The sequence below is a fragment of the Protomyctophum bolini genome (assembly GCF_963924005.1).
Source record: "Protomyctophum bolini genome assembly, chromosome: 6".
Lineage (NCBI taxonomy): Eukaryota > Metazoa > Chordata > Actinopteri > Myctophiformes > Myctophidae > Protomyctophum > Protomyctophum bolini.
The window spans coordinates 27,645,245-27,661,503 of NC_137867.1; the positions used below are offsets into that span (position 1 = coordinate 27,645,245).

Here is a 16,259-nt window from a genome sequence, read left to right on the forward strand (position 1 = left end):
AAACTAAATGAAAACTAAGCTATGACGACTAAGACTAAATATATTGACAATTTCGTCAACAAATAAAAACTAGACGTGTTAGGAAGGGACTAGTGGACAAGTGATCCAGTAAAAGTCTTTTTACACTTGGTTGCATGGTGAAAATATCCGATCTACAAGCTTTGTAGATCGGATTATTTTTCAAGTTTATTGATCGGATTATTTTTCCGCCAAAACACATTTTGTTCGACTAAATCAACAAAAAATTGTCGACTAACACTAAAACATTCCAGGTGACTAAATATGACAAACTAAAATCTAAATTTGCCGCCAAAAACAACACTGGATGTCACCACTGACCACACAAACACCAGTTTGAGGGTTTACTATAGTCACTTGACACTTACACGTTCTTGTGGAAGGAGATACTGGGCAGTGAAGTTACCAACCTAAACCCTATTGTATTCAAAATTAGTCAAGCTCACAATGCATCACAATGTGTAGTGATTTTGTAGATGTAGCCAATATAATGAGTCCAAAATGCAAAGTGGATAATGAAACAGACTTCTTCAGATTTTTTTGCATCTCATTGTATAATCATACCGCTGTATTTTGTTAATTTCGAAATAATCTCACAACAACCCTTCAGCAGTGTTCTACATGGTGTGTGCATAACGTTTTTCTCATAGCGGATATGTGGACAGTTGTACAACATGCTCGCTCTCCTCATAACTGGCTTGTTACTGAACTGTCCCAAAGCAAAACCAGGCTAAATTATCTTGGTATCAAAACCAGGGTAAAATGATCTTGGTGACAACAATATAACATTTTACTTTGACCATAGATTTCTGTGAGCTTAAAACCTCACTATGTAACTTGGTTAAAAAAATGTAATTTTGTCCAATCTGTATGGTGGGAGGATGTTAATCCATGTATCCAGGGTTATTTTGTTATAGAAATGTCATTGATATCATAGTGAATAATGAACCTTTTGGACAGTCTTAAAGCTGAAGGCAAGACAGGCTAGCGATGTAGGTCGGGACTCGGAACGTCTGTGAAATTGAAGCCCTTGTCCTCTCAGAGTGCTGACCTCTGCCACGTCGTGTAAATGATGAATGCATTTCTTGGTCCCCAGGCGTTGGCACCAACGTGGCCACCACTGACCTGTCAGAGATGCTGCCCGAGGACATCGAGGCAGAGGTCAAACTGGCCGCCGAGATCTCCACGGGAACAGAGGTGTCGGACGAGGACATCGGCAACATAAAGCACCTGTGTGACCAGGTAAACCCAGCGCTACCTCCCACTGTAGTTGTGTATCGAGGGATTCATAATGGCCGTAGTGATGATGATGACGTTTGTCTTCCTCTTGAAATAAATCATGTGGGTCTTTAAGTCACTATCTCATCTGAACGGCCACAGTACCCCCTACACACAATTACACACACTGCTTCACAAAGTTACTAATTATAAACGTAAACTATTACTGTTCTAAAATGTGGAATCCTCAGTCTGTTCGGGAATGTATTCAAATGTATAAATTGTTAAAGCAATATAACGAGCACATTTGCAGCTGGCCGTCTCCCTACTCTGCCATTGAACATCTTCAACGTGAGGTTGGCACTGCCAATAAAGCTATTTGAGGTAGACCAGATGCAATACATCTCCCACAACAAACACGCATTACATGAGATCACTAAACGGTTACTCCACAAGACCACAAGCAATGTGTGCGCCGCCCAGGCCCCCCCATCTTCATTGTAGTTAGGTGTTGCAATTACCTCTGTCTGAAGAGGGAGGCAGTTGATGTGACTGTACATACAATTGAAAGATTATGGTCTTAAGCTTCAATTGTTGCATGGCCACCATTGGAAGCAACTGACGGTAAAAGCCTTGCGTGTGGACTGTGGTGCACCAAAAGTGGCATGTCTACAAGTTCAGACTGCACTGCAGCGTGACACAGACACACAACTAAGTGCAAGTCAGACTTGAGGATTGAGGGGTCGCTCACACATCTGTTCTTTCCTTCCAGGTGATCGAGATCTCGGAGTACCGCACTCAGCTGTACGACTACCTGAAGAACCGCATGATGGCCATCGCTCCCAACCTGACGGTGATGGTGGGAGAGCTGGTGGGCGCTCGCCTCATCTCTCACGCTGGTAAGAACCGCAGAGAGCTGTGGCACACATGAGGGGGGTTAATAATGACTGAGCGGTGATGATACTGACTTAATGTCACTGTCCTGAAAACATCATGAGGGTTTTTGTCACTACCTCATCTGAGCTCTCATTTTGATGTGGCGCACACACAGTGCTGTGTAGCTAGATATACGAAAGACTGTTCTGAACGGAAGCCTTTAATATGTATATTATGTTCCCTTTCTGTGTTCCCAAGGTTCCCTGTTGAATCTAGCCAAGCACCCGGCTTCCACGGTGCAGATCCTCGGAGCGGAGAAGGCCTTGTTCAGAGCCCTGAAGACCCGCAAAGACACCCCAAAATACGGTCTCATCTACCATGCCTCGCTGGTTGGCCAAACTACAGCCAAGAATAAGGGCAAGGTGTGTTTCCTGCTTTGTTGTACATGTGGGTGTAAATCACATTAATGCTGCACTTTGTTTAACAAAAATAAGTCTGAAAACGTAATGTCGTTATTTACATTTTAGTGTTTGTGTAAAATACCAGTTATGCCCATTGCCCTGTGTCATGGCACCCTCGGACAAAATCTGTACATCTGTTATAGTAATTACAGAAGACCTTAAACTTTCTTAAAGTATAAACGCAGCACATAAGATTATTTGAAGATGACCAACACTGCTTTTTTGTTAAATTGTTGTGCATCTGTGGTGATAGCTGTACAAATAATGAGTTGTTGCTTAACATGGTGCCTTTTTGCAGATTTCCAGAATGCTGGCAGCTAAAGCATCCCTAGCTATTCGCTACGACGCCCTCGGTGAGGACACCAATGCAGAAATGGGAATAGAGAACCGTGCCAAGCTGGAAGCTCGCCTGCGACATCTTGAGGACAGAGGAGTAAGTAAAACTATTAAACTGTCAATCTAACCTGGGATAATAAAGTAGATGCCTTCAGAAATTATTCTCCACCACTTGTATTTTTAGTTGGTACCTTCACCAGTTCTCTCCCGTTGTAGTGAGGTATCCCGTTTATTCAACTTTTCCAGACAATCTGTGCTTTGTTGGTCTGACCATGTCTTTTATTTATTTTGCCTCCAGATCAGGAAAATCAGTGGAACGGGAAAGGCGATGGCAAAAGCAGACAAATACCAACACAAGAGGTGAATGAAGCCAAGATATAAGTCCACAAAACGCCATGGGGGTTTAATAATGACTGAGCGGTGATGATACTGACGAACTGTCACTGTCCTGAAAACATCATGAGGGTTTTTGTCACTACCTCATCTGAGCTCTCATTTAGACACGGAACACAAAGTGCAACACTCTTAATGTAATATGTCCCCTTTCTGTGTTGCAATTGTCGCAGAGTAAGCACAGTTGTATATTACTATACAGACTTTGGTTAACATCTTTGATTCTTTATTGTTTTTAAACAGTGAGGTGAAAGTGTATGATCCATCTGGAGACTCGACGCTCCCCTCCACCTCGAGGAAGAGGAAGATTGAGGAGGTTGAGGACACCTCGGCGCCCTCCACGCCAGTGGTGCCCAAAACCAAAAAACCCAAGATAGTAACGGAAGGTAGGCAGACCTGCAGACAACATGCTTCTTGTTGGGTGTCTGTTTTTCTGTTTTTAATGTTTCAAAATAAATGATGCAAATTTGTATCCGGGATTCTTTATTATATATATTTCTTCTGTTGTAAGTCAGTGGTATATTTTCTGAGAGTTTTACACTGCTTCCAGTGCTCCCATTAGCATAAAGTGCACAATATTTCAACATGTCTTTGTCGGATTACAAACTTAACTGGAAGGAAATGGAAGTCAATATCTATGCATTAGTTACTAAATACATTTTACACTTGTGATGTCAAGGCACACCTCGATGTGTATTTTGATGCTACGCTCTCCATCCAGACGTCCCTTGGAAACGGAATTTCTTCTCAGGTTCTGGTTAAAGAAAATGTAATGACTTGACATTTATGAGTCTCATGTTTCCTTCGTCTTGTCTTTCAGTCGTCGCAGAAGAAGAAGAAGCGGAAGAAACTCCCAAGAAGAAGAAGAAGAAAAAGAAGTCCAAAGAGGCTGAGGAGGAGACGGTGGAGGTGAAGGAGGAGGAAATGGAGGAGGCAGAGACTTCTGTAGCAGAGCAAGTAAGTCTTGTTGCCCCGGTCGCCATGTGTCTCATTAACTCATTTAGACCTGAGAACGATTCTACAAATGTCTTCTAAATCCTGACAGTTTTCTGAAAAAAATGTTTCTGTGTCGGTGGTTCTCAAACATTTTAACGATATGGGCTATAGCCCACGGTCCAAAATGATGAGAAACGAGGCTAACTTTTTTTTTCAAAATTTCAAAAAACATGGGCTATAACCCATCGTTTTTGTCATTTCGTCATTTTTTTCAAATCCTCAAAAATGATGAAAAACGGCGCGCTATAGTATGCCGTACGATATGGGCTATAGCCCACGGTCCAAAATGATGAGAAACGAGGCTAACTTTTTTTTTCAAAATTTCAAAAAACATGGGCTATAACCCATCGTTTTTGTCATTTCGTCATTTTTTTTAAATCCTCAAAAATGATGAAAAACGGCGCGCTATAGTATGCCGTACGATATGGGCTATAGCCCACGGTCCAAAATGATGAGAAACGAGGCTAACTTTTTTTTCCAAAATTTCAAAAAACATGGGCTAACCCATCGTTTTTGTCATTTCGTCATTTTTTTCAAATCCTCAAAAATGATGAAAAACGGCGCGCTATAGTATGCCGTACGATATGGGCTATAGCCCACGGTCCAAAATGATGAGAAACGAGGCTAACTTTTTTTTTCAAAATTTCAAAAAACATCATATCATCATCATCATCATCATCATCATCATCATCATACTAAAATTCAGCGAATGTCTGAATGTCTGTCTGAATGTCCCTGCCAGCGCTATAAGCGCTTTATCTCAACATTGGATGGCCCAATCACTCCCACTTTTCACACAGGCATGGACCATAATTATATGGAGGTCTTAATGGAGCCCTTTTTCCAATTTCGCACATTAATGATTTATAATGAATTTATTAGTGGATTAAAAAATGCACAAATGGGTATTGTACTGTCAATATGACATGAATATGAATGCAAAGTAGCGGTCCATGTGTGGACAGGCTACCTGTCGCCGTTGTGCATGGTGAGATGTGTGCAAACCGTGTAGTTTATCAGGAGAAGAATACCAAAGGATGCAACATTAATTTATTAGTGAATTCACCTCGCACCCTCACACACCTGCGTCCCTTGGCGACACCTGCATCACAGGCCACCGTTCTCACCGTTACCCCACTGGCATGCTTCCTCTAGCTAGCGCTGCAACACAACAAATTGTGCCCTATACAATTTGGCGCCGCTGACTGTGTGTGTGCGTGTTGCATCGTTTGGTAGTCTTCTCCTGATAAACTACACGGTTTGCACACATCTCACCATGCACCGCGGCGACAGGTAGCCTGTCCACACATGGACCGCTACTTTGCATTCATATTCATGTCATATTTACAGTACTACGGCCTTCACAGTGTGTGTGTGTGTGTGTGTGTGTGCCAGGAGGCGGTGTGTGTGTGTGTGTGTGTGTGTGCGCGCGCGCACAAAGTGACCTCACAATCTCCGATCATCTTAATATATTTATATACGCTCCAAAAAGCGTTCATATTTTGCGGGACAGACGGATGAGGAGCAGAAATGAAGTGCCAGCATATCGATCCATTTATCACCACGGAGAGCGCCCTGGATGAGGAGATACGAGTCATTCATGGGAGTCAATGACAAGCTAATAGTTGCACAGAGCGTTAGCATACGGCAAGCGAAAAGCGAAATGCCAAAAAAACAAATAGGAATCATTCTGAATATTCTTATCTCGCCCCGTGTCGTTTGGACGTCGCTAGGACGTCCACAGACGAACGCACCTCTCGGTTCCAATCCTTATGACGTTTCCAGACGATTTATGTACTACATGTGCGCGCGCGTCTGAGAGGCACGCTAAACTGTCAACACTTCTACAATAAGCAACAATATAGCTGACTGTCAAACATCATTGTCCAATGTTCTTTCAGAGCAGTGGTTCTCAAACATTATGCATACAGTATACACAGCACATAACCCAAAGTCTGCAAATACTTTGAGTGTGCATAACCCCGGGTATGGACTAGTGGGCTATAACCCATAGTTTTTGTCATTTCGTCATTTTTTTCAAATCCTCAAAAATGATGAAAAACGGCGCGCTATAGTATGCCGTACGATATGGGCTATAGCCCACGGTCCAAAATGATGAAAAACGAGGCTAACTTTTTTTTTCAAAATTTCAAAAAACATGGGCTATAACCCATCGTTTTTGTCATTTTTTTCAAATCCTCAAAAATGATGAAAAACGGCGCGCTATAGTATGCCGTACGATATGGGCTATAGCCCACGGTCCAAAATGATGAGAAACGAGGCTAACTTTTTTTTTCAAAATTTCAAAAAACATGGGCTATAACCCATCGTTTTTTTCATTTCGTCATTTTTTTCAAATCCTCAAAAATGATGAAAAACGGCGCGCTATAGTATGCCGTACGATATGGGCTATAGCCCACGGTCCAAAATGATGAGAAACGAGGCTAACTTTTTTTTCCAAAATTTCAAAAAACATGGGCTATAACCCATCGTTTTTGTCATTTCGTCATTTTTTTCAAATCCTCAAAAATGATGAAAAACGGCGCGCTATAGTATGCCGTACGATTATGGGCTATAGCCCACGGTCCAAAATGATGAGAAACGAGGCTAACTTTTTTTTTCAAAATTTCAAAAAACATGGGCTATAACCCATCGTTTTTGTCATTTCGTAATTTTTTTCAAATCCTCAAAAATGATGAAAAACGGCGCGCTATAGTATGCCGTACGATATGGGCTATAGCCCACGGTCCAAAATGATGAGAAACGAGGCTAACTTTTTTTTTCAAAATTTAAAAAAACATGGGCTATAACCCATCGTTTTTGTCATTTCGTCATTTTTTTCAAATCCTCAAAAATGATGAAAAACGGCGCGCTATAGTATGCCGTACGATATGGGCTATAGCCCACGGTCCAAAATGATGAGAAACGAGGCTAACTTTTTTTTTCAAAATTTCAAAAAACATGGGCTATAACCCATCGTTTTTGTCATTTTGTCATTTTTTTCAAATCTTCAAAAATGATGAAAAACGGCGCGCTATAGTATGCCGTACGATATGGGCTATAGCCCACGGTCCAAAATGATGAGAAACGAGGCTAACTTATTTTTTTCAAAATTTCAAAAAACATGGGCTATAACCCATCGTTTTTGTCATTTCGTCATTTTTTTCAAATCCTCAAAAATGATGAAATGACAAAAACGATGGGTTATAGCCCATGTTTTTTGAAATTTTGAAAAAAAAGTTATCCTCGTTTCTCATCATTTTGGACCATGGGCTATAGCCTATATCGTACGGCATACTATAGCGCGCCATTTTTCATCATTTTTGATGATTTGACAAAAATGAAAAAATGAAAAAAACGATGGGTTATAGCCCATGTTTTTTGAAATTTTGAAAAAAAAGTTATCCTCGTTTCTCATCATTTTGGACCATGGGCTATAGCCTATATCGGACGGCATACTATAACGCGCCGTTTTTCATCATTTTTGATGATTTGACAAAAATTAAAAAATGTAAAAAACGATGGGTTATAGCCCATGTTTTTTGAAAATTTGAAAAAAAAGTTATCCTCCTTTCTCATCATTTTGGACCATGGGCTATAGCCTATATCGTACGGCATACTATAGCGCGCCGTTTTTCATCATTTTTGATGATTTGAAAAATATTAAAACATTTAAAAAACGATGGGTTATAGCCCATGTTTTTTGAAATTTTGAAAAAAAAAGTTAGCCTCGTTTCTCATCATTTTGGACCATGGGCTATAGCCTATATCGTACGGCATACTATAGCGCGCCGTTTTTCATCATTTTTGATGATTTGACAAAAATAAAAAAAACGATGGGTTATAGCCCATGTTTTTTGAAATTTTGAAAAAAAAGTTATCCTCGTTTCTCATCATTTTGGACCATGGGCTATAGCCTATATCGTACGGCATACTATAGCGCGCCATTTTTCATCATTTTTGATGATTTGACAAAAATGAAAAAATGAAAAAAACGATGGGTTATAGCCCATGTTTTTTGAAATTTTGAAAAAAAAAGTTAGCCTCGTTTCTCATCATTTTGGACCATGGGCTATAGCCTATATCGTACGGCATACTATAGCGCGCCATTTTTCATCATTTTTGATGATTTGACAAAAATGAAAAAATGAAAAAAACGATGGGTTATAGCCCATGTTTTTTGAAATTTTGAAAAAAAAGTTATCCTCGTTTCTCATCATTTTGGACCATGGGCTATAGCCTATATCGTACGGCATACTATAGCGCGCCATTTTTCATCATTTTTGATGATTTGACAAAAATGAAAAAAACGATGGGTTATAGCCCATGTTTTTTGAAATTTTGAAAAAAAAGTTATCCTCGTTTCTCATCATTTTGGACCGTGGGCTATAGCCCATATCGTACGGCATACTATAGCGCGCCGTTTTTCATCATTTTTGATGATTTGAAAAATATTAAAAAATTTAAAAAACGATGGGTTATAGCCCATGTTTTTTGAAATTTTGAAAAAAAAAGTTAGCCTCGTTTCTCATCATTTTGGACCATGGGCTATAGCCTATATCGTACGGCATACTAGAGCGCGCCGTTTTTCATCATTTTTGATGATTTGACAAAAATAAAAAAAACGATGGGTTATAGCCCATGTTTTTTGAAATTTTGAAAAAAAAGTTATCCTCGTTTCTCATCATTTTGGACCATGGGCTATAGCCTATATCGTACGGCATACTATAGCGCGCCATTTTTCATCATTTTTTGATGATTTGACAAAAATGAAAAAATGAAAAAAACGATGGGTTATAGCCCATGTTTTTTGAAATTTTGAAAAAAAAAGTTAGCCTCGTTTCTCATCATTTTGGACCATGGGCTATAGCCTATATCGTACGGCATACTATAGCGCGCCATTTTTCATCATTTTTGATGATTTGACAAAAATGAAAAAATGAAAAAAACGATGGGTTATAGCCCATGTTTTTTGAAATTTTGAAAAAAAAGTTATCCTCGTTTCTCATCATTTTGGACCATGGGCTATAGCCTATATCGTACGGCATACTATAGCGCGCCGTTTTTCATCATTTTTGATGATTTGAAAAATATTAAAAAATTTAAAAAACGATGGGTTATAGCCCATGTTTTTTGAAATTTTGAAAAAAAAAGTTAGCCTCGTTTCTCATCATTTTGGACCATGGGCTATAGCCTATATCGTACGGCATACTATAGCGCGCCGTTTTTCATCATTTTTGATGATTTGACAAAAATAAAAAAAACGATGGGTTATAGCCCATGTTTTTTGAAATTTTGAAAAAAAAGTTATCCTCGTTTCTCATCATTTTGGACCATGGGCTATAGCCTATATCGTACGGCATACTATAGCGCGCCATTTTTCATCATTTTTGATGATTTGACAAAAATGAAAAAATGAAAAAAACGATGGGTTATAGCCCATGTTTTTTGAAATTTTGAAAAAAAAAGTTAGCCTCGTTTCTCATCATTTTGGACCATGGGCTATAGCCTATATCGTACGGCATACTATAGCGCGCCATTTTTCATCATTTTTGATGATTTGACAAAAATGAAAAAATGAAAAAAACGATGGGTTATAGCCCATGTTTTTTGAAATTTTGAAAAAAAAGTTATCCTCGTTTCTCATCATTTTGGACCATGGGCTATAGCCTATATCGTACGGCATACTATAGCGCGCCATTTTTCATCATTTTTGATGATTTGACAAAAATGAAAAAAACGATGGGTTATAGCCCATGTTTTTTGAAATTTTGAAAAAAAAGTTATCCTCGTTTCTCATCATTTTGGACCGTGGGCTATAGCCCATATCGTACGGCATACTATAGCGCGCCGTTTTTCATCATTTTTGAAGATTTGAAAAAAATGACGAAATGACAAAAACGATGGGTTATAGCCCATGTTTTTTGAAATTTTGAAAAAAAAAGTTATCCTCGTTTCTCATCATTTTGGACCATGGGCTATAGCCCATATCGTACGGCATACTATAGCGTGCCGTTTTTCATCATTTTTAAGGATTTGAAAAAAATTACGAAATGACAAAAACGATGGGTTATAGCCCATGTTTTTTGAAATTTTGAAAAAAAAAAAGTTATCCTCGTTTCTCATCATTTTGGACCATGGGCTATAGCCCATATCGTACGGCATACTATAGCGTGCCGTTTTTCATCATTTTTAAGGATTTGAAAAAAATGACGAAATGACAAAAACGATGGGTTATAGCCCATGTTTTTTGAAATTTTGAAAAAAAAAGTTATCCTCGTTTCTCATCATTTTGGACCATGGGCTATAGCCCATATCGTACGGCATACTATAGCGCGCCGTTTTTCATCATTTTTGAAGATTTGAAAAAAATGACGAAATGACAAAAACGATGGGTTATAGCCCATGTTTTTTTAAATTAAAAAAAAAAAAGTTATCCTCGTTTCTCATCATTTTGGACCATGGGCTATAGCCCATATCTTACGGCATACTATAGCGTGCCGTTTTTCATCATTTTTAAGGATTTGAAAAAAATGACGAAATGACAAAAACGATGGGTTATAGCCCATGTTTTTTGAAATTTTGAAAAAAAAAGTTATCCTCGTTTCTCATCATTTTAGACCATAGGCTATAGCCCATATCGTACGGCATACTATAGCGCGCCGTTTTTCATCATTTTTGAAGATTTGAAAAAAATTACGAAATGACAAAAACGATGGGTTATAGCCCATGTTTTTTTAAATTAAAAAAAAAGAAGTTATCCTCGTTTCTCATCATTTTGGACCATGGGCTATAGCCCATATCGTACGGCATACTATAGCGTGCCGTTTTTCATCATTTTTAAGGATTTGAAAAAAATGACGAAATGACAAAAACGATGGGTTATAGCCCATGTTTTTTGAAATTTTGAAAAAAAAAGTTAGCCTCGTTTCTCATCATTTTGGACCATGGGCTATAGCCCATATCGTACGGCATACTATAGCGTGCCGTTTTTCATCATTTTGAAGGATTTGAAAAAAATGACGAAATGACAAAAACGATGGGTTATAGCCCATGTTTTTTGAAATTTTGAAAAAAAAAGTTATCCTCGTTTCTCATCATTTTGGACCGTGGGCTATAGCCCATATCGTACGGCATACTATAGCGCGCAGTTTTTCATAATTTTTGAAGATTTGAAAAAAATGACGAAATGACAAAAACGATGGGTTATAGCCCATGTTTTTTGAAATTTTGAAAAAAAAAGTTATCCTCGTTTCTCATCATTTTGGACCATGGGCTATAGCCCATATCGTACGGCATACTATAGCGTGACGTTTTTCATCATTTTTAAGGATTTGAAAAAAATGACGAAATGACAAAAACGATGGGTTATAGCCCATGTTTTTTGAAATTTTGAAAAAAAAAAAGTTAGCCTCGTTTCTCATCATTTTGGACCGTGGGCTATAGCCCATATCGTACGGCATACTATAGCACGCAGTTTTTCATCATTTTTGAGGATTTGAAAAAAATGACGAAATGACAAAAACGATGGGTTATAGCCCATGTTTTTTGAAATTTTGAAAAAAAAAGTTAGCCTCGTTTCTCATCATTTTGGACCATGGGCTATAGCCCATATCGTACGGCATACTATAGCGCGCAGTTTTTCATCATTTTTGAGGATTTGAAAAAAATGACGAAATGACAAAAACGATGGGTTATAGCCCATGTTTTTTGAAATTTTGAAAAAAAAAGTTAGCCTCGTTTCTCATCATTTTGGACCGTGGGCTATAGCCCATATCGTACGGCATACTATAGCACGCCGTTTTCATCATTTTTGAAGATTTGAAAAAAATGACGAAATGACAAAAACGATGGGTTATAGCCCATGTTTTTTGAAATTTTGAAAAAAAAAGTTATCCTCGTTTCTCATCATTTTGGACCATGGGCTATAGCCCATATCGTACGGCATACTATAGCGTGCCGTTTTTCATCATTTTTAAGGATTTGAAAAAAATGACGAAATGACAAAAACGATGGGTTATAGCCCATGTTTTTTGAAATTTTGAAAAAAAAAGTTATCCTCGTTTCTCATCATTTTGGACCATGGGCTATAGCCCATATCGTACGGCATACTATAGCGTGCCGTTTTTCATCATTTTTAAGGATTTGAAAAAAATGACGAAATGACAAAAACGATGGGTTATAGCCCATGGTTTTTGAAATTTTGAAAAAAAAAGTTAGCCTCGTTTCTCATCATTTTGGACCGTGGGCTATAGCCCATATCGTACGGCATACTATAGCGCGCCGTTTTTCATCATTTTTGAAGATTTGAAAAAAATGACGAAATGACAAAAACGATGGGTTATAGCCCATGTTTTTTGAAATTTTGAAAAAAAAAAGTTATCCTCGTTTCTCATCATTTTGGACCATGGGCTATAGCCCATATCGTACGGCATACTATAGCGTGCCGTTTTTCATAATTTTTAAGGATTTGAAAAAAATGACGAAATGACAAAAACGATGGGTTATAGCCCATGTTTTTTGAAATTTTGAAAAAAAAAGTTATCCTCGTTTCTCATCATTTTGGACCTTGGGCTATAGCCCATATCGTACGGCATACTATAGCGTGCCGTTTTTCATCATTTTTAAGGATTTGAAAAAAATGACGAAATGACAAAAACGATGGGTTATAGCCCATGTTTTTTGAAATTTTGAAAAAAAAAGTTAGCCTCGTTTCTCATCATTTTGGACCGTGGGCTATAGCCCATATCGTACGGCATACTATAGCGCGCCGTTTTTCATCATTTTTGAAGATTTGAAAAAAATGACGAAATGACAAAAACGATGGGTTATAGCCCATGTTTTTTGAAATTTTGAAAAAAAAAGTTATCCTCGTTTCTCATCATTTTGGACCATGGGCTATAGCCCATATCGTACGGCATACTATAGCGTGCCGTTTTTCATCATTTTTAAGGATTTGAAAAAAATGACGAAATGACAAAAAAGATGGGTTATAGCCCATGTTTTTTGAAATTTTGAAAAAAAAAGTTATCCTCGTTTCTCATCATTTTGGACCATGGGCTATAGCCCATATCGTACGGCATACTATAGCGTGCCGTTTTTCATCATTTTTGAAGATTTGAAAAAAATGACGAAATGACAAAAACGATGGGTTATAGGCTTATAGCCCATGTTTTTTTAAATTAAAAAAAAAAAAGTTATCCTCGTTTCTCATCATTTTGGACCATGGGCTATAGCCCATATCGTACGGCATACTATAGCGTGCCGTTTTTCATAATTTTTAAGGATTTGAAAAAAATGACGAAATGACAAAAACGATGGGTTATAGCCCATGTTTTTTGAAATTTTGAAAAAAAAAGTTATCCTCGTTTCTCATCATTTTGGACCATGGGCTATAGCCCATATCGTACGGCATACTATAGCGCGCCGTTTTTCATCATTTTTGAAGATTTGAAAAAAATGACGAAATGACAAAAACGATGGGTTATAGCCCATGTTTTTTGAAATTAAAAAAAAAAAAGTTATCCTCGTTTCTCATCATTTTGGACCATGGGCTATAGCCCATATCGTACGGCATACTATAGCGTGCCGTTTTTCATCATTTTTAAGGATTTGAAAAAAATGACGAAATGACAAAAACGATGGGTTATAGCCCATGTTTTTTGAAATTTTGAAAAAAAAAGTTAGCCTCGTTTCTCATCATTTTGGACCGTGGGCTATAGCCCATATCGTACGGCATACTATAGCGCGCCGTTTTTCATCATTTTTGAAGATTTGAAAAAAATGACGAAATGACAAAAACGATGGGTTATAGCCCATGTTTTTTGAAATTTTGGAAAAAAAAGTTAACCTCGTTTCTCATCATTTTGGACCATGGGCTATAGCCCATATCGTACGGCATACTATAGCGTGCCGTTTTTCATCATTTTTAAGGATTTGAAAAAAATGACGAAATGACAAAAACGATGGGTTATAGCCCATGTTTTTTGAAATTTTGAAAAAAAAAGTTATCCTCGTTTCTCATCATTTTGGACCATGGGCTATAGCCCATATCGTACGGCATACTATAGCGCGCCGTTTTTCATCATTTTTGAAGATTTGAAAAAAATGACGAAATGACAAAAACGATGGGTTATAGCCCATGTTTTTTGAAATTTTGAAAAAAAAAGTTATCCTCGTTTCTCATCATTTTGGACCATGGGCTATAGCCCATATCGTACGGCATACTATAGCGCGCCGTTTTTCATCATTTTTAAGGATTTGAAAAAAATGACGAAATGACAAAAACGATGGGTTATAGCCCATGTTTTTTGAAATTTTGAAAAAAAAAGTTATCCTCGTTTCTCATCATTTTGGACCATGGGCTATAGCCCATATCGTACGGCATACTATAGCGCGCCGTTTTTCATCATTTTTGAAGATTTGAAAAAAATGACGAAATGACAAAAACGATGGGTTATAGCCCATGTTTTTTGAAATTTTGAAAAAACAAGTTATCCTCGTTTCTCATCATTTTGGACCATGGGCTATAGCCCATATCGTACGGCATACTATAGCGTGCCGTTTTTCATCATTTTTAAGGATTTGAAAAAAATGACGAAATGACAAAAACGATGGGTTATAGCCCATGTTTTTTGAAATTTTGAAAAAAAAAGTTATCCTCGTTTCTCATCATTTTGGACCATGGGCTATAGCCCATATCGTACGGCATACTATAGCGTGCCGTTTTTCATCATTTTTAAGGATTTGAAAAAAATGACGAAATGACAAAAACGATGGGTTATAGCCCATGTTTTTTGAAATTTTGAAAAAAAAAAGTTAGCCTCGTTTCTCATCATTTTGGACCATGGGCTATAGCCCATATCGTACGGCATACTATAGCGCGCTGTTTTTCATCATTTTTGAAGATTTGAAAAAAATGACAAAATGACAAAAACGATGGGTTATAGCCCATGTTTTTTGAAATTTTGAAAAAAAAAGTTATCCTCGTTTCTCATCATTTTGGACCATGGGCTATAGCCCATATCGTACGGCATACTATAGCGTGCCGTTTTTCATCATTTTTAAGGATTTGAAAAAAATGACGAAATGACAAAAACGATGGGTTATAGCCCATGTTTTTTGAAATTTTGAAAAAAAAAGTTATCCTCGTTTCTCATCATTTTGGACCATGGGCTATAGCCCATATCGTACGGCATACTATAGCGCGCCGTTTTTCATCATTTTTGAAGATTTGAAAAAAATGACGAAATGACAAAAACGATGGGTTATAGCCCATGTTTTTTGAAATTTTGAAAAAACAAGTTATCCTCGTTTCTCATCATTTTGGACCATGGGCTATAGCCCATATCGTACGGCATACTATAGCGTGCCGTTTTTCATCATTTTTAAGGATTTGAAAAAAATGACGAAATGACAAAAACGATGGGTTATAGCCCATGTTTTTTGAAATTTTGAAAAAAAAAGTTATCCTCGTTTCTCATCATTTTGGACCATGGGCTATAGCCCATATCGTACGGCATACTATAGCGTGCCGTTTTTCATCATTTTTAAGGATTTGAAAAAAATGACGAAATGACAAAAACGATGGGTTATAGCCCATGTTTTTTGAAATTTTGAAAAAAAAAAAGTTAGCCTCGTTTCTCATCATTTTGGACCATGGGCTATAGCCCATATCGTACGGCATACTATAGCGCGCTGTTTTTCATCATTTTTGAAGATTTGAAAAAAATGACAAAATGACAAAAACGATGGGTTATAGCCCATGTTTTTTGAAATTTTGAAAAAAAAAGTTATCCTCGTTTCTCATCATTTTGGACCATGGGCTATAGCCCATATCGTACGGCATACTATAGCGTGCCGTTTTTCATCATTTTTAAGGATTTGAAAAAAAAGACGAAATGACATAAACGATGGGTTATAGCCCATGTTTTTTGAAATTTTGAAAAAAAAATTAGCCTC

At 37.6% G+C, this 16,259-nt stretch overlaps 1 protein-coding gene across 1 annotated transcript in view; it reads left to right on the forward strand.

The window, feature by feature from the left end:
• LOC308316961 (nucleolar protein 58-like) overlaps positions 1-16,259 on the forward strand; it is a gene marked incomplete at both ends in the record, with an annotated part of 104,424 nt that overhangs the window by 11,539 nt on the left and 76,626 nt on the right. The window contains 7 exons of the mRNA XM_080765752.1: positions 1,115-1,260; positions 2,009-2,135; positions 2,371-2,534; positions 2,872-3,006; positions 3,208-3,269; positions 3,546-3,688; positions 4,123-4,259. Of these exons, the coding sequence (XP_080621878.1) occupies positions 1,115-1,260; positions 2,009-2,135; positions 2,371-2,534; positions 2,872-3,006; positions 3,208-3,269; positions 3,546-3,688; positions 4,123-4,259 (914 nt within the window). The remainder of the gene's footprint in view (positions 1-1,114; positions 1,261-2,008; positions 2,136-2,370; positions 2,535-2,871; positions 3,007-3,207; positions 3,270-3,545; positions 3,689-4,122; positions 4,260-16,259) is intronic.